This window comes from Pelobates fuscus, chromosome 8 (assembly GCF_036172605.1).
Source record: "Pelobates fuscus isolate aPelFus1 chromosome 8, aPelFus1.pri, whole genome shotgun sequence".
In the NCBI taxonomy this organism is placed as follows: Eukaryota; Metazoa; Chordata; class Amphibia; order Anura; family Pelobatidae; genus Pelobates; species Pelobates fuscus.
Genome location: NC_086324.1, coordinates 119,243,299 through 119,267,928, shown reverse-complemented (window position 1 = coordinate 119,267,928; position 24,630 = coordinate 119,243,299). Strand labels below are relative to the sequence as shown.

General features: G+C 38.7%; 1 protein-coding gene across 5 annotated transcripts; it reads left to right on the top strand.

Annotated features, from left to right (window-relative positions):
* Window positions 1-158: 158 nt before the first annotated feature.
* Window positions 159-24,314, top strand: LUC7L (LUC7 like). Of its 5 annotated transcripts, XM_063430243.1 has the most exons (11): window positions 159-345; window positions 6,862-6,926; window positions 10,744-10,838; window positions 13,373-13,471; window positions 14,760-14,870; window positions 15,995-16,138; window positions 18,479-18,655; window positions 20,377-20,465; window positions 21,177-21,200; window positions 21,774-21,964; window positions 24,003-24,314. In XM_063430243.1, the coding sequence occupies exons 1-10, from the start codon at window positions 278-280 to the stop codon at window positions 21,937-21,939; spliced, it is 1,038 nt and encodes a 345-aa protein (XP_063286313.1). In that variant the 5' UTR covers window positions 159-277; the 3' UTR covers window positions 21,940-21,964; window positions 24,003-24,314. The 5 variants fall into 5 exon arrangements, with proteins under 5 accessions (XP_063286313.1, XP_063286316.1, XP_063286315.1 ...); XM_063430246.1 differs by lacking the exon at window positions 6,862-6,926; XM_063430245.1 differs by lacking the exon at window positions 21,177-21,200 and having other exon boundaries at window positions 160-345.
* The last annotated feature ends 316 nt before the right edge of the window (window positions 24,315-24,630 follow it).

Genomic DNA, 24,630 nt, shown 5'->3' with positions numbered 1-24,630 from the left:
TAATAAAAATGTTTAGCATCGCCTGTAAAATACAAACCGTATGCTCCAGACACGGATCATGACTTTAGCATGCCGGGAAATGTAGCCCACGGCGTATAGGACGAACAAGGGTCTTCTTCCCGTGTGTAGGGCGGACTGCATAGCTCGGCGCACCGTGACGTAACTTCCGTTTTCCTCCACTCCCTTTGCTTCCCGCAATCCGGGGCCACTTGGTTCATCCGGGCCATTAAGTCGGCGGTGATCTAGCGCGCTCGCCCTCGGGACGGGGTATCACCGGATGAATGATGTCTGCACAGGCCCAGATGAGAGCCCTGCTCGACCAACTGATGGGCACCGCCCGCGATGGTAAGCGGCAATCCGACAGATCACCGTGCTATGTAGCTGGGCCTGTGGCCTTCACTTCCTCCTCACGCGGCCATAGCAGCCTTTATGTGCGCTCTGTGCATTGTATCGCTGGGCTGGGGCCCCTGCTCGCCATTACAGGACCGATCCCACGCTTTATTTTATTTCTAAAAAAAATATTTTATATCTGGTCGTCGTTATGACTGCCATCGAGAAATATATATATATTTTATCTATTAGAGCTTTCGAGTGCGCAGGTGTTTTTATTTTTCTTTATAAGGAGTTAATTTGTTATACACACACAGCACCCCCACACACACAGCACCCCCCCCCCCCCACACACACACACAGCACCCCCCCCCCCCCACACACACACACAGCACCCCACACACACACACACACAGCACCCCCCCCCCCCACACACACACACACAGCAGCACCCCCCCCCCCCACCATACACACACAGCACGCCACACACACCGAATTATTTTAACTCTCATCAATATCCGTATCATTAAAATTTATGATATGACAGGGAAATATTTCAAATAGATGTTATAATACACAAATAGTTATAATAATGATATTCAGTGAACAATGAATCAGGGCATTGCAAACTTCAGGCAAAGTAACTGACTTATAAAATCTTTTTTACACTGCTAATAAAACAGCTTGGGGATATTTGTCTATTTTTATCTCAATTCACTTTAGTGCAATTTGGTGAAAAACATATGTGTTCAAAAGGAATAGTTTAAAAAAAGAAATCTTAGTTTGAGTCTATTTGTTTTCTGGTATGTAAATGAATTTTGTGAAGGATTTTTGTGGTGAGCTTTGCTTAATTAACAATGAAAGACTTGTACTGGAAGTTTTACCTTGTAAAACTTGTTATCCGGTGAATAGCTTCTCCCCATTGTACAGCACTATGGAATTTGCTGGCGCTATATAAATAATATAATAATCAAGCCACGTTGCCCTTTAGACATACATAAACAGTTCATCGCTGTGCAATATTTCTATATTGAGTAATGTGCCTGTGTGTTTTGTGGAAATTAGTAGCCCTATATTTCTTAACTGCAATCCATAATGTTTGTAATTGTAAAATTGATCTTCTGTAATTAAATACAGTTTTTTATTCTCTGAAGCTTTTAATTGGTTTGCCTAAGTGCGTTTTCATTTCAGCTACTTTGGCCCCAAAAAAATAAATGTACTTTGTTTCCAACAATTTGCAGTTTAGTGTGTAACACTGCATATATTTACTGTTTTCAGTATAGTGCACAAACTAGAGCCCTGGCACTAAATTAGAGTGCTAAATCTGCTTTGTTTTCTTACAAAAACCGCAACAAAAAGTAAAACTAGCCCACCCACACATTACAATGATTTATAAATAAAAAAAATATATATATATGTACTCCAACCCGAGACTGTATTTAATCTGATGCTTTTCACATACTTTATATTGTTCAGTCATTACACTTTCACAATTTTACCTCAGTAGTTATTATTATTATTTCCATTTATATAGTGCCAACAGATTCTGTAGAGCTTTACAATATTATAAGAGGGGGGGTTTGGCTATAAATAGGACAATTACAAGAAAACTTACAGGAATGATAGGTTGAAAAGGACCCTGCTCAAATGAGCTTACAGTCTATAAGAGGTGGGGTGTAAAATACAATAGGACTGGGAATAGCAATCAAAATAGGTGGGAGTGAAGCAGAGCTGGAGGAGAGAGTAGAGTGCTTCCCTTCAGGAAATAGCAAATGTGAGGTAAAGGATACTCTGGGAGGCCATAAGCTTTCCTAAAAAGATGGGTTTTAAGGCACTTCTTAAATGATTGAAGACTAGGGGAGAGTCTGATGGCGGTAGGCAGGCTGTTTCATAGGAAGGGAGCTGCCCGCGACAAGTCCTGCAAGCGTGAGTTGGCTGTACGGGTGCGTGCAGTGGACAGAAGAAGAGCGGAGAGACTGAGAAGGGGCATACCTATGGATCTGTGAAGAGATTTAAAGGGACACTATAGTCACCTGAACAACTTCAGCTTAATGAGGTTGTTCAGGTGAGAACTATAGCTCCGTGCAGCCTTTCTCATGTAAACACTGTATTTTCTGAGAAAATACAGTGTTTACATTGAAAGCTATGACCACCTCCAGTTGCAGTCACTCAGAGTGGCCTAGAGGGACTTAGGAGTTGATGGAGGCATAATATGCCTCCATACACTCAGATCTGCTGTCAGCAGAGCACATGGCAGCACTCCCTCTGCATGCAGACACTGAACCTTCTTCATAGTGATTCATTGATTCAATTCATTTCTATGAGGAGATGCTGATTGGCCAGGGCTGTGTTTAAATCATGCTGGCTCTGCCCCTGATCTGCCTCTTTGTCAGTCTCAGCCAATCCTATGGGGAAGCACTGTGATTGGATCAGGCTACCACGTCAGCAGACTGCTTGTTTTTCTGAGTCTAACAGCATGCAGATTTACAGCTTCAGGCTTGAATACAGTAAGATTTTTACTATATTTATGGGGGCATGAGGGGCCCAGGGGGGCTAGATGGTGGTGTTAACACTATAGGGTCAGGAATACATGTTTGTGTTCCTGACCCTATATTGATCCTTTAAGAGGGGCTAGAATTGGGGGTCAGCAGAGCAGGTGGTAGTGGAATCCGAATGAGGCAATATGTTTGTCAAGAGAGGCGGTATAAAGAGAAAATAGAAGTGGACCAAGGATAGAGCCTTGGGGGACTCCAACAGAGACCGGACGAGTGGAGGAGGTATCATTAGAAAAGGAGACACTGAGGTGAGCGTTGGGACAGATAGGAGGAAAACCAAGCGAGGACAGTGTCACAGAGATAGTGATTGAAGAGTTTGAAGAACGAGAGCATGATCAACAGTGTCAAAGGCAGCAGAGAGGTCAAGAAGTATTCGTATGGAGTAGTTGCCTTTGAATTTAGCTGTGATTAAGACGGTCATGGAGAGAGTTGGAATTGAGGAAGTGAGACATACAGGTAAAGACAAGTCTTTCCCGAAGCTTTGAGGAAAAAGGGAGCAGGGATATGGGACGATAGTTAGAGGGGGTGGACGAGTTGAGGGATGCTTTTTTCAGGATAGGTACTACAGTAGCATGTTTAAGGTCAGCAGGGACAATGCCAGAAGAGAGCAGTTGAAGATGTGTGTTAAGGAAGGCACAAGACAAGGGGAGAGACATCTGATAAGGTGAGATGGGACAGGAGCAAGCGAACAAGTGGTGGGGTGGGAGAAAAGAAGGGCAGCCACCTCTTGTTCACTAGCCAGGGAGAAAGGCATGATCTACGTGTGGTTGAGAAAGGCAGGGTGGGGAGAATTATTTTCTTAGCTGTTCAATCTTGTCAGTAAAGTAGCATGCAAAGCTCTCGGCTGTAAGGTTAGTTTGAGGCAATAGTAGTTAAAGGAACATTTCCATGACATCTTTAGCTTATGGAGGTTATGGGGGGCAGGAGTGTTTAAGTATTGTCTTACCTTCAGGGGTTAAACTGTTTTTCCAGCTGTTTATAACTAGGTTGGCATCTGATACCACTAGCCCTCACTGCCTTCCTCCAGCCACTGCAGTATGAAGAAGTTGTTGCTGTGTAGCTGGTGATAGTATTAACCTATAACTGGCCAATCACTAAGGGAACTAGTGCATAAGATTTATTTAAATAGGTGGACTTTGGTAGGCTGAGAGTGTCAGATGATGCTCTGTCTCTGTAAGTAATATCCTTCTACGATTTTGGACAGTGGTGTTGAACGCTGGATGTCAAACTTTGGGATTAAACCATTGGAAACTGGTTTAAACCTTGAAGATAAGATAGTGCCTATTTTTCTTAAGGCTGCAGTATGCTTTATAAAATAATTGTTCATCCTTTACTATAGTTATTCTGAAATAGTGCAACAATCCAGGGTTCACTGCTCTCAAACGCTCCAACATTTTGAGCTATAACTGCACGTTTTGCAAACTCTTGAAGACTGTTTATGTTTAGAAAAGTTAAGCCTTAGCATTGTTACCTTTTTGCACTTTGAATCAAGAAGTAAAAGTAGATACTTATGGGAAACTGAGACAGATTAAATATGCCAGTCAAAGCTGTGGGTCAGAATTTTAGTCTCTAGCCATGTTTGTGGCTAAAAGTTGCTTTGGTTGTGTGGATTCATAGCATATTTTTTTATTTTATTTTTTTTATCAACCACATTGTTTGATCTCATCAAGATAATAGGAAGGTTTAGTTTATTGACAGATGTTGAAATGGAGTACACAAGTCATGTTATGACTGACGGCATACATAATGAAATCAATCTTGTGTAGGATTTTCCATACCAAAATATTCGGAGAGCATGAGGTTTCTCTTAAGTTAGAAATCGAGACACGCCACTTATATTCATATATCCTTGTTTACAGCAGTGTGGAAAAACAGCTCTGGGTACGTGACATCAATTATTTAGATGCAAAATGGACTATTACACTACTACTCTTGTGTAAAATCAGGAAGATGAGGCTCCAAATGGATAAATGCAATTCAGAATTGAAAAATATAATCTTTTAATTTTCTGCAGAGATACAGAATATGATCAGCCTTTGTGCAAACTGCATGTAGCTATTCTGCCTTGATTCAGTCTTAAAGCGTCATTATAGTCACCAGATTCACTACAGCTTAATATAGCATGTCTCTTCACACTTTTTAATGTAAACAATGCCTTTTCAGAAAAAAAAGGTTGTTTACATTACTGCATAGGAACATTTCTAGTGGTAGTCACTCAGACTGTGACTAGAGGTTTCTTCCTAGTCCAGTGCCTCCACACAGAGTATATCGCAGAGTATATCTGTGCTCTGCATGGAGGCACTGAACTTCCCCATAGAGATGCATTGATTCAATGCACCTCTGAGGAGATACTGATTGGTGCAGTGTGTTGTTTTGATGTGCATACGCAATAGCCTCCCAATGCTTTCCTTTGGGAAAGAGATCATAAAGTTTGATCTCAGCCACGGAGGTGGAGCCAACTGCGGCAAGACCGGCATAGGAAAAAAGGGTATGATTAAACTTTTTTTTTTTTTTTTTTTAATGGAGATCTGAGGGGAGCCGGGGACCTAAATACTATAGTGTCAATAATAAATTTTTTTTGTGTTCCTGACACTATAGATTATAGATTTAAGATTGGTAATGTGAATTGTGGTGAGTTTGCATGAATTTGCCCCCTTATTACCAGTTATTGTTTGAATGACACAGTTTAGTGTTGATTACTAGGAGTTGCACTAAGGTGTGTTTTTGTGGTTATGAATAACTGTAGCAATGTAAAGATTCATATAAGGTATGTATTTCAGTCCGTTTCCAGGAATATTGGGATCAATTCATATTATCCTTGTGACCAATACAGTTTCTAGATCTTAAAATAATAGATTATCTTGTTGGTGAAGGTCACAGAATGAATACATAGTAGAAAAATCATCAGAAACTGCATGGTCCTGCACATTATCATGCACTTGTATCTTTAGATTATTACCAGCACCATATTGAATCAATCGGAACAAATTCAGACTGCATTAGAGGTAAAAGTTGGGTCATAACCAGTGTTACAAAGGTGTACATTACCAATTGCCCACGAAGTGTCTATATAACCTGTAATACATTTGCAAATTTATAACACGTGTGCTAACAAGGATCTCAATAGATGGCATATACACTAGGTCTTGATCCAGCAGCTCCTATATTTTCACAAGCATTGCAAATTGGATTCCGCAGCACTAGAGTGCATTGGAGAAAAGTATGAAACACTCTTACCTCTGAAGCACCTGTGGGTCCAGGCACCAGCGTCTTCCCACAATCCTTCGTAGAAAGTGTCATATGAGCACATGACTCTCATTCCACAGTGCTGTATGGATACGTGTGCCCTTGGTGCACTGTACCGTGGGGGTCAAGTTCTTCTGCATCGTATACTTTGGTTATTGGAGGAGATGTTGGCATATGTTGTTGGTTTGTTTCATAAAAAAGTGTCTCTTGTGAGAGTATAATACAATAAAAAAATAATCAGGTGGGTATTCATATTTAGGTACCTTCGTGTTTTTTTTTTTTTGCACTATTGTGCCCCTCTTCTAGTCACCTTTTAATCCCACCAATCTATAGCCATTGTCTTAACTTCCCTTTATAATTCTGTATCTTCTCACATTTATGTTGACTAGTGAGACTGCTAACTGCATGTGACACAGTCATGGTGTATACAATACAAAAAAAAAAGTTTGCCTGTGCTTTATCAGGGAATTATGGTGTCACAGGTCTGTAGTGATATGTGCAATAGTTTTGACATCTCTTGAGATTACATTTTTGGAATACAGGGTAATATGTGGTTGACATGGGCGGGTGTAGATTAGCTTTTGGGAACCCTAATAGTTACATTACTGATTTCTTATATAGATGTTTAATTTTTAATGATATATTAGTGTATTACTTTTAGCTGTTTTATGTTGCATCTCATATTTCATGCAAACTGAACAATTGCGGCTCCTTTATTTCATTTATTAAGGTTCAATGTATCTTTGCCTGCCTACATCTGCACTGGAGTTGCAGAAAAGCCTCGCTCGTCGAGCCGTGAGTCACAATTCATTTTTAACGCTGTTGTAATAAAAATTTGTTATTCACAACTACCTGCATAGCTGTGAGAAATAGTCCAAATGCTTGCAATTTTATTCACAGCTGTTGTAAATATACTCTTGTTGAGCTCAAAAGTTAAGTATCTATGTATGTCTGCTTCATGCCTCCTAATTGTTTATCCTATATATTTTTTTTTTTTTTTTTATTGATCTCCCTATCTGATTCTAGTCCAAATTTCCAAGCCATATATAGGATGCTGGCCATTGGTTTATCCCAAAAATGGCAAAGTAGTAGCAACACCTTCCTCACAGCAGCAACTTGAAATACGTAATTTTCCATGGTACGGTATAGAATTTGGCTTCTTAGGTTACGTTTGTTTTAATTTTTACTTACTCTTAACTGTGCTGTTGGATTTCTGAAAATGTGTGGTTTCATAATTTACAATATGTCCACAAGACAAATTACATTTAGACCCAATATAAATAGGGCAACGTTCCCAGTGTTTAGCAAACAAATACATTTACAGGTTGTTTCTCACTAACAGTATTTTATGCAACCGTTTAACTTTGTTCCCTGTCACCAATTGCCATTGAACTTTACTTGGTTCTGATTTGTTTCAGAATTTGACGTGTATTTCTGCACTAGACAATACACGTTTTAGTGTTTACGTGTTATGTATTAAGCTTTTTGGATCATTCCTGGCTTAAAAAACAATAGATAAAAATTATTCCACCCTGTAGTCACGTGTTTAACATGTATTTTATCCAAGATGTGGTCAAACCATGGGTTACAACTAAATTTATTTAGTGGATAACTAGTATTGCTACAGTTATCCAGCAAATTATTGCTGTTTCTGTTGCTGTGCAGTTCCGGTTTTATCCTTTCCATTTATCATTTATTTATATATTTCCTGGGACCGGTTGGCCTAAAGGTTTCTAGGGGTTAGTACGTGAGGATGGGTTCCTTGAGGATAAAACCAGTATTACCACTTTAATAGAAAGTTGTACAGCGACCAATGAGTCTGTTGAAAGTATTTTATGTGGAGCAAAGCAGCCATGTGCATGACTTCAGCGGATAAACAGAATGATAGACAAGTTTATTATAAATTGAAAAGCAATGGCTGAAACACGATAAGGTTTGCATTTAAAAAGGTAATAAAAAGATCAACTATGGCAGCGCTGACGCAACTTGTTTCCTCACGAAATATAAGATTGTAGCACATTTTTTTTAAGGTTCTTATGGCATTAATATAATCTTTAACTTGTGTGTATCCTGAATATCTTAACATTAACGCTCTATTTTTATGATGCTCATTCTTTCAAACTCGCCACCTAAAGCATCAGTTTAAAGTGCAAGTTTGTTAAATAGACTTGTTTCGTTGTTTTCTTCATTGCTTAATTTCCTGTTTCTGTAATGAAAAAAACACCCTACTCCAAGTAGTCAAACCAGACATAGAAACCAAAAACTTTACTTGGCATAAAGAACACCACCAAAATTATTCCATGTGCTCTTAAGCCTTCAAAGAGGAAATGTCACATTTATAACTGATGTTTTATAGTTGTGGAATTTCAGTAAGAATTTGTCTTGTTTTTTTTTTTTTTGTTTTTTTTATAATTTAAAGAGACACTATAGTCTCCCAGACCACTTCAGCTCAATGAAGTGGTCTGGGTGCCAGGTCTCTCAGGTTTTAACCCTGCAGATGCAAACATAGCAGTTTCAGAGAAACTGCTATGTTTACATTGCAGGGTTAAGCCAGCCTCTAGTGGCTGTCTTCCAGACAGCCACTAGAGGCGCATCTGCGACGCTGGGGGCATATTATGCCTCCATCATGCAGAGCATCAGTAGGAAAGCATTGAGAAATGCTTTCCTATGGACACTTTGAATGCTTGCGCATTGAGGAGAGGTCACCAGCGCCGAGGGAGCCCGGCGCTCGAATAAGGTAAGCTGCTGAAGGGCACTATAGTGTCAGGAAAACCACTGTTTTCCTGACACTATAGTGATCCTTTAAATCTATAGTTACTTGACATTTCTCTAGATTCTCGGTGCCCAGGGTTAAAGGTAATGGGGCAGATGTCTTCCTTGTGCTGTAAATTTGGGTGTCATGCTGGGTTGTAGAAGGGCCCCGAAACCATCTTTTGTGTCAGCTAAGGCATAGGCAACTTATGAGGCAAAGGGGAAATCAGAGCTACTGTATTTTCAATTTTTGCATCCCCATGGCAAATTAGTGCATAGCTATGTGGAGCCTTGATACAGGTTTATAATTTGCAAATATTTGATGCAATATACATTTGGTGTTTGAGTCATCTGGGTAAAATGCTGGCACAAATAGACTATTTGGAAGATGGCTATGTTCATCTGTAGTGCAAAAGAGAGGATGTATGTACTCCTGATGGGAGTAAAACTGATTGTAGTATTGAGTGAAACCTAACTAAAAGGCCACCATTACTATGTTAAATATATTTACTATTGGCTTTTATGTAGCACCAAAACCCAACAAGTAATTAACATAAAAATTTTGTCAGACGAGGTCAAGAAAGCCCTGCAAGTTTATAATCAGAGATATGACCTATAATGCATTCTGAAATCTACTTATCGCAGGTGTGAAAGATTCTCTTTAAGAGACATTTCAAGCACCACAGCTCTAAGAACACATTCAATGTACTGGAATATTGTGCAAAAAAAATTGATGTTTTATTGTGTTTTTTTTTTAATTTTTTTTTTTTTTTTTGCATGATGTCAAATGCATGGATTTAGCAGATTTTTCTTTTTTTTTGGGGGGGGGGGGGGTTTCCTAGTAGCTAAAAAACACTTTTTTTGTTTTCTATATACCAAGATGGAATATGCAATACAAGCATTTTGTGAAGACATGAATGTTAATACAACATTCCTTTTGTCTTGAGCCAAAACTCATAAATATGTCTAATTTTACATGTAATATTTCAATTTATTTGTGGGGGGAGGGGGTGGGACAGCATGGGAGGATTTAAGTTCTTTGAATTAGTTTTTCTTCATTCTTCCTTACAGTGCCATCAGCATTTTACTAAACTGCAGAGTAATGTAATTGGTGTCCTGCAAATGTGAAGGTTTATATTATCGTTATAGTGGGGGTGAGTAAGTGGCCTACAGACATGGACACACTCCTCAGATCTTGGAGACATTAGAACTGCTTTTTGCTTAAAAGGCTAGATCAGTCCTACAGTGCTGTTTCATTTAATGCTACTTCTTAGTAACGATATTCAGTTTGGATTTATGTGCAAAGCCCGTTAGACTGTATTTTATACCTTAATTGATTAGAAAGTAACATTCAAGTGCTAAACAAATGCGTGTAGCATTTTAAAGCCCTACCAGTTAGGACAGGGGTTCCCAACCGAGTCCTCACGTACCCCCTAACAGTCGAGAATTTAGGGATTACCCTATTGTGTCTAAAGTGTTTGTTTTTTAAATTTTTTTACTATTCTTTCTAAAAACACGTTGGACACAACTGGGTAATCCCTAAATCCTGGACTGTTAGGGGGTACTTGAAGACTCTGTTAGGAACCACTGCGTTAGGGTAAAGTGCTTGATAGTTTTAATTTAAGGAATATTTTATTTTTTTAAAAGCATGCTTTTTAACAAATTCCTGTTTTGTTTTTGTTGAAATTCAGAAGCACTTTTAACACAATTGTTAGAGAATTATGGTTGTTGTTGTTGCAAGACAAGTAATTTTCTTGTAAATAAACGTAAATATTTTTTATGGGCTGTATAATCTTTCCAGACTACTACTAGTGTATTAATGGTTGGATACTGTGTAAAACTTCTGGTTTTTGTTTTTTAGGTGATGAAACTCGGCAGCGGGTGAAGTATTCTGATGATCGTGTCTGCAAAAGTCATCTGTTGGATTGTTGCCCCCATGACATTCTTGCTGGAACGGTAATTATTAAATTTGATTTAATTCACAAAAATTGGGATATATTGATATACTTGTTCCCTCATAATTCCCCTCCCCCACAATCCTATCCAGTGGTTTTTATTTAACATTTGCCTGGGCATTACATGTGTCATCTCTGAACAGTTGGGTTGAGCTAGGCTTCCAATATTTCTTGTAGCTTGTTCTCTAGTGAAGGACACGGAATGTGATCCCAAACTGCAGTGTTTGCCACCCTAAAGCTATTCCTGTCAACTAAAAGAAGCTCAATTCTATATGCCTCTACTTCCCACTGATGTCGTGAGGTTTAGTCCTGGAGCCCCCAGATTTTCTCACCAGTGGAAAGAGAAATGGCAAAGTATGAAGTGACAAGAAAATTGGAATCCTGTGCTTTGTAATAAAAAAAACAAAAGTAACCCTTCCAGTTCCGTTTTACTGCCTAGCTGGGCAGAAGAAGACGTGTTTTATACCTGGATTTTTCCAAAACTCTCGGGTGAGTCCACTACTGCTTCTACCCAGAAAATGTATCCAAAACAGGATAAAGAACACCATGTGATCACTGTAAATGTCCTGGGTTGGTAACATTGCTTACCCCTACAATTGTTTATGTATCTCATTTTGATAACATTGCTTGATTTCCATCATTGGTCAAATCTAATGCTCCTCATACAGTAGTACTGAAGACCTGATGTGCAAGCAGAAATTGTACATCCAGTATTCACCATAGGAAAAAGCATTGAATCAATGTTTTCCTTTTGAGGGCATCCATGTCACATGATTAAGTTTTAGTCGTCCAGTTCCATGGAAACACCTCTAGTGGCTGTCTAGTAGGTTTATTTAACCCTGCTATTTAAACTTTGCTGTTTCTTTAAAAAAAAAAAAAAAAAAATTCTATAAAAAAACAAACAGAAAAATCTTATGTTTTACCATTGCAGGTTTAAATTGAGATGAAGTGGCCTAGGTGACTGTACTGCTCCTTTAAGATAGAGAATCTCCAGTGTCTCTGAGCAAATGGAATTTGGCACATACTAGAACTTTATGAAATATGTAGTGCATTTAGAAATTATTTAGACCTTCATTATTTTTTTCTTCACATTTTTTTTTTTTTTGTTTTGTTTTTCTTGACTCCATAATAAAAAAAGCAAACAGATTCTTGACACCATTGCAAATATATTAAATCGAAAATAACTGAACTATTACATTGACATAAGTATTCTGCACCATAACTCAGTACTTAGTTGAAGCACATTTGGCATCTGTTATAAGCCTCAAGTTATTTTGGTTAGGATCAACAAGATTTGCCAACCTGTGCTTGGCTAGGTTCTGACATTTATTTCTGCTGATCTTTTCCAGCTCTGTCAGGTTTAATGGAAACCGTTGGTGGGCAGCCATTTTCAGGTCTCTCCTAAGACGTTCAGTTGAGTTCTTATTTTTGCATGGGCTTCACTGTATGCTAAGTGTAAGTGTCCTGTTGGCAGGTGAGCTTTCAGCCCAGTCTGATCTCATGTGTTCAGCTTCCCTCAGTCCTGAACAGTCTCCCGACCTTAACACTAAAAAAACACCCAAAAGCATGATGCTTTTTTTGCTTTGTCATTATGGGATATTGAGTGAAGTTTGATGTAAAAAAATAATTTAAACAATAGTAACATAAGCCTGCAGAATAAAAAAACAATGAAGGTGACTGAATGCACAGTTCAAGTGTTATGCGAGCTGCACCAGAGAATAGTCCACACCCTTACCATTTATTAAATTCACTAACCAAGCTGAGTTGTATCACCAAACTGATAGTCATGATTGAAACTGTAAAACTATTTTGAAAACCAAAAAAAAACACATGAACAATAAATGGCTTACCTAGTCCAATAAGTAAAGTCCAGATGAATTTTTTTTTTTTATACATCCAGTACTTTATTTCTTCTCCGTCTCATTTTGGATTTTTGCTGTAGATGGTGTGCTTGAGGTTGACAGTATTGTCATCTAAACAGTTAAGAGGGACCGATCATAGAAATACTGTCAACAGTACAGGCAGATTTGCATTTTGTAGTGCTCAAAATTTGAGTGTGTGTTTTTTTTTATTTATTCAGTTGAAAAATTGTATTTGCTTTTAAATTAAAAATGACATGGATAACATGCAACGTGTAAAATTGCACGCGAAGTGACGTAAAAGCCCACATGTAATCTACTGCTTAGAGCTGTTAGTAGAGCAGAGAAAACCTGCAAGAAGGGAAAGAAAAAAGTTACACATCATAGTCTTGAAACTAATGATCAAATTGTGACTGCGGAAATTGTGGAAATACTATAACGTTAGAATACAGGTTTGTATTCTTGCCACTGCAGTATTACCCTACCTATACAGGTGCAGAGGTACTGCACTCAGACCACGTCATTGAGATGAAGTGGTGTGGATTATGTATAAATATTTCTCAGGGGGAGACCTTTATCTTACATGGTAAATATTGTATTTTTCTTTTACATTTACTTGATTTGCAAATTCTACAGCAAGCTTTCCTAATGATACCTTTCTCTTTACTCCTGTTAGCGTATGGATTTGGGTGAATGCACCAAGATTCACGACTTGGCACTAAGAGCGGATTATGAAATTGCAAGCAAAGAGAGAGAGCTGTTTTTTGAGCTTGATGTAAGTGTTAAAATTAATATTTTGCGACAAGGGAGTAGTGAGAAATTACTGTACAGTGGAAGTTTCATAATACTGGGAGGGCATGATATAAATTACTTAAATACAAATAGTATGACTGCTGATGTAGTATTTCTGTATCTGCTTTTATGAGATTTTCACACTTCTGTGCCTACAGTGTAAAGATAATGATGCAATAAATGTCTAGTATGGAATTATCAATTCATGTGGAAGGTGAATGTTGGTGTTGTTTACATCGCCAGACAGCGAATAAATATCCTCTAAACACCAAAACGACTTCATCTTAATGAAATGGTTTAGTGCATAGATTTGTTTGTTTGTGTTGGACAATTTAAAATATTTATTAAAGAAATTTACAAAATGTTTGTCCAAAACCATGCCTTAAATGGCCAGACTGACACACTAGAGGAGCTTCTTAATGAAGACTTTGGTTTTTCTTCGTACTGGATTGTGATGTTTACAAACACAATTTATAGAAGATTTTCAGTGTTTGAAATCCCTTCCTCACAGTGCATTACTGCTGTGCAAAATGCTGGCGAGCTTGGCTGGGCCCATTCAGGAGTTGGTGCAGCTCCTTAACATGGTACGTTTTGGGGAGATAGAAATTTTTCCTCAATCAGATTGCGCAGCCATAACCACTACAGTGTAAGTAGACAAACATTTTTAGAATGCTTCCACTTCTTATATGGGATCCATATGGCAAACCTATCCACCTCCACTAGATCACATTTGTAAACCCTAAACGTCTTAGCAGGAGCTTCCATTAAGCTCTCTTGGGCTAAGCCCTGCGGTACTGGGCTAGTTCATTGACTGAAAGTGACAGCAGATTGATTTCAGCCATTCAGCTATAACATGCAAATTTAAGATTGTTTGTGAGCACCAGAACTGTATATTTGTACAGTGAAAACATTTGTCTAATAAAGTGGTATGTGTATAATTCTCACAACGTGTCTACAGCATCTGACTAAGATTTAATATTGAAATACTTACAATAAGTATCTCATACGTGGTTCAAAGAGCTGAAAATATGGAGCAATCATAGCTGATGCGTATGTGTCATTACTAGGCTATGCAGACCATATAAAATCTGTTAAAGAGAATGAACAGATGATACTTATTGAAAAAAGTAGTATTAAAGTATTTTTTTCAAATGTTTTGGGATGTGGGTTTTTGACTTTGGGAACCCCCATGTCGCATAAACCTTTTTATGGAAAACAAATAATAAAATTCATTGCTGTCCTTTGATTTACCTCCAAATTTTCTAATTTAGGCAATGGATCATTTGGAGTCCTTTATTGCAGAATGTGACAGACGAACTGAGCTTGCTAAGAAACGTCTTGCTGAAACCCAAGAAGAAATAAGTGCAGAAGTTGCAGCTAAGGTATTTATCATGTGTGGTCTCTGGATTTTAAATTCTGCTTTATGTAATTCCATGGTAATTTCTAAATTTCCCCTTTATTCTTTCCACTGCATTTTTATTACCATAAGCAAAGTGACAACTTTAAACTTTAATCTGTTAGACATCTGCATGGAACAATATAATCAAATAGAAGGAAAAATATCTTCTGCCTAATGTTTCCATATTTCTCTTTCTATTCATATTCCTATCTTCTGGTATGTATTCTTCATCCATTTTTCCATATAGCAATGATGCTTTCCTTTCATATCTTTCTCTTAGATTGGTGATCTGCTTTCTAATGTTAGTTCTGAGTGGATTTTATAGACAAGCACCCATTCATTGGTGGAGAGGGCTCATCTAACACTCAGCCAATGGATGAGTGGCAGTATCTGCATCTAGCTTGTGCAGCATCCTGCCATTTTTTTGAAGGCTTGGTAGGTGCTGGGATGCAGGTAAGAGGCGAACTGATGCAAAACAGTTTGTCCCCTTACTAGAGAATAGCACCAGGTCCTCCTTTTTCTTTACTATATTTTTTCTTGTCACTGGTGTATTTTTTTTTTTTTTCTCTTCAATAAATTGAGAATTGACAAGGGAATTGTAAATAAGAGGAACAGCATTTTAGACTAGGCTGTTAATAGTACTTTAGTTTGGAGTCCCATTATCACTTCACAATGCCCAGCTTACGGAATAACCACACCTTTAAATTATATTATTGATTGTGCCTGATCCTCTTGGTGTTTTTTTTTTTAATCATTTTTAGCTGTACCTATAGCAACTAAGAAATAACCTATTTACCACATAAGCATAGAAATCTAAAAACATGAACATATGTTTCTACATTTGGTCCTTTCTGATTGCATGTTTGTGTGGTTTGGCACTGAGGAAAATGTTGTGGTGAGGTAAAAAATATACAATTCATTTATGCCCTGATGCACAGCTTACAAATAAATGTATGATACAGAGAGAGAATTGTACCAGCATGTGTCATCCTTCAAGCTGACTTTTATGTTTTGTTTTTTCCCTTGTACTCGGCATCAGTCTATTTACTGTAATAAAAAAAAAAAATTACATCTGCTGATCTTATCTTTGGGTATTTTGCTTTGTAGGCAGAAAAGGTTCATGAGCTGAATGAAGAAATAGGAAAGCTTCTTGCAAAAGCTGAGCAATTGGGAGCTGAGGGGAACGTGGATGAATCACAAAGAATTCTCATGGAAATGGAGAAAGTAAAAGCTAGAAAGAGAGAAGCTGAGGTAGGTTGCAAACACACTCATTCTTGTAATGGGAAGTGCAAGAAAACAAAGTGCACTTGTATGTAGTACATTGCCAGTGGCGTACACACAACCCATGGGGCCCCGGTGCGAAAACTGATCTGTGGGCCCCCCCCCGCTTACTCTGCGCGGGCTGGGGCCGCAACACATGGCGGGCGGGCACCTGGTCGCAGGGCTGCGACCCGTGCGACCGCGGTATGTACACCAGTGCATGCATAAACACATACACTTAAAGGACCACTACAGACACCCAGATCAAATCAGCTCAATGAAGTGGTCTGGGTGCCAGGTCTCTCTAGTTTTAACCCTGCAGCTGAAAACAGCCGTTTCAGAGAAACTGCTATGTTTCACTGAGGGTTAATCCATCTCTAGTGGCTGTCTCATTGACAGCCGCTAGAGGATTTTCTGCGATTCTCACTGTGAAAATCACAGTGAGAAGACGCTGAACGTCCATAGGAAAGCATTGAGTAATGCTTTCCTATATATATGGGCGGTTTGAATGCGCGCGTGGCTCTTGCCACGCATGTGCATTCGGAGCTGAGAGGCGGATCGGGACGGAGAGATCCCCAGCGCCAAGGGAGCCCGGCGCTGGAGAAAGGTAAGTGCTTTAGACACACACACACACACTCTCATGAACAGACGCACACATTTACTGACAGACACACACTCAGTGACAGACGCACACAAACATACTCAGTAACAGACACACACACTAACACACTCTAAAACTAACACAATCACTCACACTAACACACTCACTAACACACTCACTAACACACTCACTAACACACTCACTAACACACTCACTAACACACTCACTAACACACTCACTAACACACTCACTAACACACTCACTAACACACTCACTAACACACTCACTAACACACTCACTAACACACTCACTAACACACTCACTCACTAACACACTCACTCACTAACACACTCACTCACACACACTCACACACACACTCACACACACACACACTCACTAACACACTCACTAACACACTCACTAACACACTCACTAACACACTCACTAACACACTCACTAACACACTCACTAACACACTCACTAACACACTCACTAACACACTCACTAACACACTCACTAACACACTCACTAACACACTCACTAACACACTCACTAACACACTCACTCACACACTCACTCACACACTCACTCACACACTCACTAACACACTCACTAACACACTCACTAACACACTCACTCACACACTCACTCACACACTCACTCACACACACTCACTCACACACACTCACTCACACACTCACTAACACACTCACTAACACACTCACTAACACACTCACTAACACACTCACTAACACACTCACTCACACACTCACTCACACACTCACTCACACACTCACTCACACACTCACTCACACACTCACACACTCACTCACACACTCACTCACACACTCACTCACTCACACACTCACTCACACACTCACACACACTCACTCACTCACTCACACACTCACACACTCACTCACACTCTCACTCACTACCACTCACACACTCACTCACACTCTCACTCACTACCACTAACACACTCACTCACACTCTCACTCACTACCACTAACACACTCACTAACACACTCACTAACACACACACACACTCGTTTTTTCTGTTTTTTTTTAAATTTAATCCCCCCAGCCTCCTTACCTGTGTGAGAGCTGGGGGGATTCCCTGGGGTCCAGTGGTGTTGCTGGCCCTGCTGTCACCCGGCTGGCGGGCGCGCGAGGGAGCACTGTCCCCTGGGTGCTCCCTCTTCAGCTCCCTCGCGCGCCGCGTACTGATTCCGGAGCCGGAAGATGACGTCATCTTCCGGCTCCGGAATCAGTACGCGGCGCGCGAGGGAGCTGAAGAGGGAGCACCCAGGGGACAGTGCTCCCTCGCGCGCCTGCCAGCCGGGTGACAGCAGGGCCAGCCTCGGGGGGCCCGGAGGTGGCCGGCTCCTGGGCCCCCCAGCAGAAGAGGCTGGCCCTGTGGGTACATACCGGGTCGCAGGGGCGGCCGGGCCCCCTGGTGGGCCGGGCCCGGTCGCAGCCGCGACCCCTGCGACCCTGGTATGTACGCCACTGTACATTGCTATTTCTTGACCACGTTGTAAGACTTTTCTATCAAAAGTATGTATAAGATGTATTTGTGTGTATAATGGGCTATTTTTTTAATTTATTTTTTATTTTTCCTGTTTGTTAATCATCTTAACTTAAAAATAGAACAGTGGATTTTCTAAGTAAAATTTATTGTTTTTAAATTTTTTTTTTAAACTTTTTTTTTTTTTTTTTACTTGTAGGAAGAATATCGTAATTCAATGCCGGCATCTAGCTTTCAGCAGCAGAAACTGCGTGTTTGTGAGGTGTGTTCCGCCTATCTTGGACTCCATGACAATGACCGCCGTCTTGCGGATCACTTTGGGGGCAAATTGCATTTAGGCTTTATTCTGATTCGTGAAAAACTGGAACAGCTGCGGGTATGTATTTGCTACCTGAACCTTTCCTTTGGTCTTACATTTGTTTAGAAACCTTTTTTGGTGGGGGTGGGGGAGGGAGGGGTGGTGTTTAAGTTGCATGTTTGCAAACTTGTCACTCTGTTACCACAGGAAAGATAAATTCAAGCAGGGTTTGACTGAAATGAGCATAGTTTAACATTTTGGAATAAGTTTGTCAGATTGATAACTTTCTGCTTTTCAAACACTGATTCGAGAGATCAAATAAATGGTGGCACTCCACATATGTAAATAAAAAAAAATAGCTACCGTATATACTCGAGTATAAGCTGACCCGAATATAAGCCGAGGCCCTTAATTTTTCACCAAAAATACTGGGAAAACTTATTGACTAGAGTATAAGACTAGGGTGGGAAATGCAGCAGCTACTGGTAAATTTCTAAATAAAATTAGATCCTAAAAAAAATATATTAATTGAATATTTATTTACAGTGTGTGTATATAATGAATGCAGTGTGTGTATGTATGAGTGCAGTGTGTGTGTGTGTGTGTGTGTTGCAGAGCCTTGGGGGGGGGGGAATTTTTTTATTTTATTATTTTAATAATTATTTTTTATTTAATTTAATTATTTTTTCGTCCCCCCTCCCTGCTTGATACATGGCAGGGAGGGGGGCTCTCACTCCCTGGTGATCCAGTGGATGGGCACTGTGTAGGAGAGGGACTGGCAGGGAGCACTTGCCTCTCCTGCAGCTCCCTCCTCCTCCGCGCCGGTCCGTTCAGCACCTCTGTCAGCTCACACTGTAAGTCTCCCAAGAGCCGCACTTTGACCCCGCGGTTCTCGAGAGACTTACACTGGGAGCTGACAGAGGTGCTGAACGGACCGGCGCGGAGGAGAAGGGAGCTGGCAGGAGAGGTAAGTAAACGCTCTGCAGCACCCACAGCCCCCTGTCTGTATTATGGCAATGCAAATTGCCATAATACAGACACTGACTCGAGTATAAGCCGAGTTGGGGTTTTTCAGCACAAAAAATGTGCTGAAAAACTCTGCTTATACTCGAGTATATACGGTATTTAAATTTTGTTATGATTTACAGCAGAGCTACAACATCCTAAATTGATCTCTGTTCAATGCTTTCTGATATTACTAGTACCTTAAAACCAACTTTTTAACCAGGAAACAATCGCTTCATTGACACTTAAACGAGATATAGCATCTGGATCCATATAATAATCTGTAATGACAAAGAATCAAGCATACTGTATACACTTATTAATAAAGCAAACTTGTTCTAAAGGAATCCTTGTCTTATACATTACATAAAGTGTTTATGTATTAATCATTTGACAGGAAAATTGCATTTTCTGATTTCCTAAGTTGGTGACATGGTTATCCATGGGAATTTCTCCTAAACTCCATAAAATATTTTGTAGATAAATATCTAACTGCACTGAGCAAAATGATACAAAATATACTAGATACAACTCTATTTGTATATGGCCAGTAATGTAAATTAGACATTGAGATAGATAGATAGATATATATATATATATATATATATATATATATATATTAAAGAGAAATTCCCGGACCTTTATTATTCATAGCTCTGGGTTATGCCCAATTTCTGTAGCCCATTTAGTCCTCTATTTGACTTCAGGGTCAGTTTTATCTTACCCTGCAGTCATTTTTCTTAGATATATATATAATATATTTTTTTTAATTATAATTTTTGTTTCCATTCCAGAGAACTGTGGCAACAAAACAAGAAAAACGAAACCAAGATCGCTTGAGGAGAAGGGAAGAGAGGGATAGAGAGGATCGAGGACCAAGACGGTATGTTTCTTGGAAGGTTGACAGCCATAATATAAGTTCAACAAAAAAAAAAATTCCCTACTTATTAACATTTTTCATTTTCTACATTTCATGTGTGGGAACTAAATTATACAGATAGTTTAAATATTTTTGTAAAGGTTCTAGTGATGTTGGATATAGTAAAAATGTAAACCATAGAAAAGAAATGAAGCAGAGAACGTTATTCTGAAAATGTAGTGCTTAATCAAAATTGTCGTGAGGGATATTTTTTTTGGCACAGTTGACAATATCTTAAAATTAGTTTTTTTAGCCTTCCTTTGGATCAACCGCATAAACGGATGATTGAATTTCTATGTAACTAATTACAGAAATGGCGAAAATATATAGTGTAATACAACAAATTATATACACTACATTTTATGTTTTGTTTTCCATTTGGCTCACACTGCACAAGTTCCAAAGAGAAGTTTAGGTGTTACCTCCAATAGGCACAATAAATTAACAGATCTAGAGCAATACTGGTATTTACATCTCACAGACCTCTGTAAAATGTCAATTTCTACATATCGATGGAGGTGTAATTTCTGGTAGAAAGGCAGGATACCACTTTTAGGTTCTTCATAGGCGTTTTCTTTCTGTTTTGGGTGTGGTTATATTTCTCTGCATTATAGAATGCTGTAGATAGATTCCAGTTTAGAAGGCTCTTCAATAGTTTGATGTTTTTGTTTCTAGGTCCAAGAGCAGGGATCGTCGTAGGTAAGTCCCATTTTAAACTTAATTGTATTATCTTAACGGACCACTCTGGGCACCCATAACAATTTAATCACATTAAAGTTATGGTTTAAGGAGGTCATGGTTGCCTCTTACCTTAAGGGGTTATACTATTAATTGGCCAATCTTCCAGATTTTATGTTTAAAACAATCACAATGACCCTCCTCTTCCCTGGACGGTCAAAGGAAGCTTCAGGTTGGGTGCTGCTGATAGGTCATCAACCTATTTCACTCACTGAGTGATAAGCTATTGATAGGCTGACAGCATCCGCTTATGCTCTAAGCCTATCAGCAGCATCCAATCAGTCTTCTTGACTAAAGCCTCAGACCTTCAGAGGAAGTGGAGGAGCAGTGTGATTAAAAAGTTAGTTAATGGTCTAACCCCTTAAAATAATAAGGGCCTCCTAATTTTTTTTATACTTAACATGTAGTTGCCCAAGGTGGAAGAAGAAGGTATACTGGCATATTCTTTAAATACAGTTGATAATGCATGCTCTGGAAACCTTTTTCCATCACTTATGCTGTAAAACATTTTTTTTTTTTTTTTTTAAAAATCAGATCAAGATCCAAGGAGAGGAGGAGGCGCCGTTCTCGTTCCACATCGCGTGACAAGCGCAGGTCACGATCAAGGTCAAGGGACCGCCACAGACGCCATCGCAGTCGTTCAGGCAGTCGCAACAAAAGTCATCGCAGTTCAAGAGATAGGGGATCAAAACACAAGTAGTTGTACTGATATTAAACTGTAAAAGGTATTGAATATGTTTAACTGCTTTAATGTTTTGGCAGAATAGCATAGTTTATATTGACAATGTTTCAAATATTTCATTTCCATTTTTATTTCTTTTGAAACCAATAATTAAACTAGTTCTATATCGTTATTTTGGTACAGAGCCTTTTTAGTGTTTTTATTTTTCCCAGCTTTCTTTTTAAATAAGTGTCACTATATCAGATATTTGCTCTTTAAAATGAAAATACAGCTGCTGCATGTATATTCTGAAATTCAAGACAAATGTTGGCAATGTAATAATACATTCAATTTGTAAAATAAATGTTTCATGTGTTTTAAGACAACCAACTGTCTACTGCAAGTCCAAGTAATAGATTTGGGTTCATTAAATGACAAATGCTAACACATACAACATTATGGAAAATAACATTTAGATCCCATAACATGCTTTCACTAGCAAAAGCTAATTGTTAACCCTTCCTAATAAACATTTGCCATCTTTTAGTTTCTTTTGATACATTTGTGGTGGTGTATATGAAAGCAATCTTGGTTTAACCTTTTTTAGGTAATTCTCATTTAGGTCCCCACTACATATTAATTATTCTGTGAAGAATTTCCGTGATTAACTAATGTTTGGAAGATAGTTTCAGCTCTAAAATACTGTCCATTAAAGTGAGGTTTAATGGCCAGCCAATTGAAGATCAGACTTCTGGTGTGAAACCGTTTGAAGACTACTGTACTTCCCTAGTAAACACTGAAATGTTAGTAGTTAAACTGAAGGTTTTTTTGTTTGTTTTCCTTCTTTCCTTTCATTGAGATAATTATACTTGAGGATGCTTCTCTAATTCTGTGCATGATGAATGAAAACCCAAGGTCTTTGTCAGTCTGACAGCCATTAGAGGTGTATAGTAGGCAAACTATAAACAATGGCATACATTAGAAATTTGTGTTTTAGATTACCTTAAAAAGGGACATGTTCTTTGAACCACAACCTCTTCATTAAGATGAATTGTTTTTCTTTTATGTTTAGTGTCCTTTTAATGCATTCAGGCAGGTTAGAGAAATAAAATGTGTGGAAATTTAAATCAGATTGTAGTTACCATGTAACTGAGAGTGCCAACATACAATGCTGGAAACTCATTAGGTTTACCTTTGTGTGTATTCCTTTGAGTTTAGCAACAAAGTGTGGTTGTATATATACAGAAGTGATCTTAATACCAGGGAGGTATATTTTGTGAAGTTCTGAAAATATCTCTGTGGTACCTTACCCTTTCTATGTGTCAGGCATGTTAAAGAATGCAATTTCCAGGGGCTGTGCCTGTTTTAAGTTTAGGCATGCCTGCCAACAAGAAGAGTGAGATCACATTCTAAATAAGTTAGGGGGTGGGAGGTGTCTGACACCAGGGAAGAATTGGGGAAGATGTGACTATAACAAATAGTGGTTTCTTTATCGTGATCTTAAATGGATCAGAATGGTCTTAGTAGTAATGGTAATTGCTAACTGGACCCCATGTAGATGCTTTGGAAAGATAAGATGATGCTGGCAAAGCCCTAATCTATAAGACATCCTGTAACTCCATTATCCACAATAACTGTGAGTGAGCGGAGCGTTAACCTGACAGCTGACCTAGCACTGATATGAGAAATACTCCTATTACAATAAAGGTAGTACTTGTGTTGACATTGGCTGCCAAGTCTCATACTTGGTTTGTTTTGTTCATTCATTTGTCTTTGCACAATGAGTGAATGATGTCTTAGATATTCCATCTACAAGTATTAGTAATCACAAACGTAGGCATTCCTTGGTCTCTGGTAGGCCTTAGAATTTAGAGGTATGTATCATGTTTTTTTAATAGCTTTTTGCAATTCGATATTTAATTAAAAAGGATCAGCTTCGGTCTGTACAGCCTTTTCCTTTAAGTATTTGTTTAATATTTACAAATGCCCTACCCTTTTAAAAGACTGTCACCACCTGCAAGATTTTATTTATCTGTATGAAATTATTCAGGTTTTAGCACTCATTTTTCCCTGTCTTTCTTTCTTACGTGCTCTTGTTTCAGAGGGGACAGAGCTTGTCTGCATTTTAGGTCAGCAGAGATTGCACACAAGGACCACTTATGAAAGGTTTAAGATCCGACTTCTTGGAGATGGGAAACTTGAAAGTACTTCAGATAACATATTTTGTGTTGCATTGTAAATAATCATTGTTCGACAGATACAAATATACGGTTTTTACATGCCGAAAACTCATCTTTTATAAACCTAAATTTTTATTGTTTGAATAGCTGTGTTTGCTGAACTGTATTCTGCTTGCCCTAAGTTTCAACAGTAGTGGAAGTACAAATAAAGTATTTGCCTAGTGTAAAATTTTATTTTGTGTGGGATATTTTATTTTAAAATATTAATTTGTGATAGTGCTGAACATTACAAAGGACATACACTGGTGGGTATATTTGATTTTATATAAAGTAGCAGTTGTGTATTGTTACAAAATGTTTATATGAATGGACCTTTTGGTCTAATGTATGATTTAGTCAATGACCTTTGTGCAAGCAGTAATGCTGTTGGATTTTTTTTAAGTAGCCAATACACATTTCCAGTCAACCTGGGGGGGGGGGGGGAAATGACACCAGAATAGGTAGATTAAAACCATAGCGTTAGGAATTTGTTTATATTCCTAATCCTATA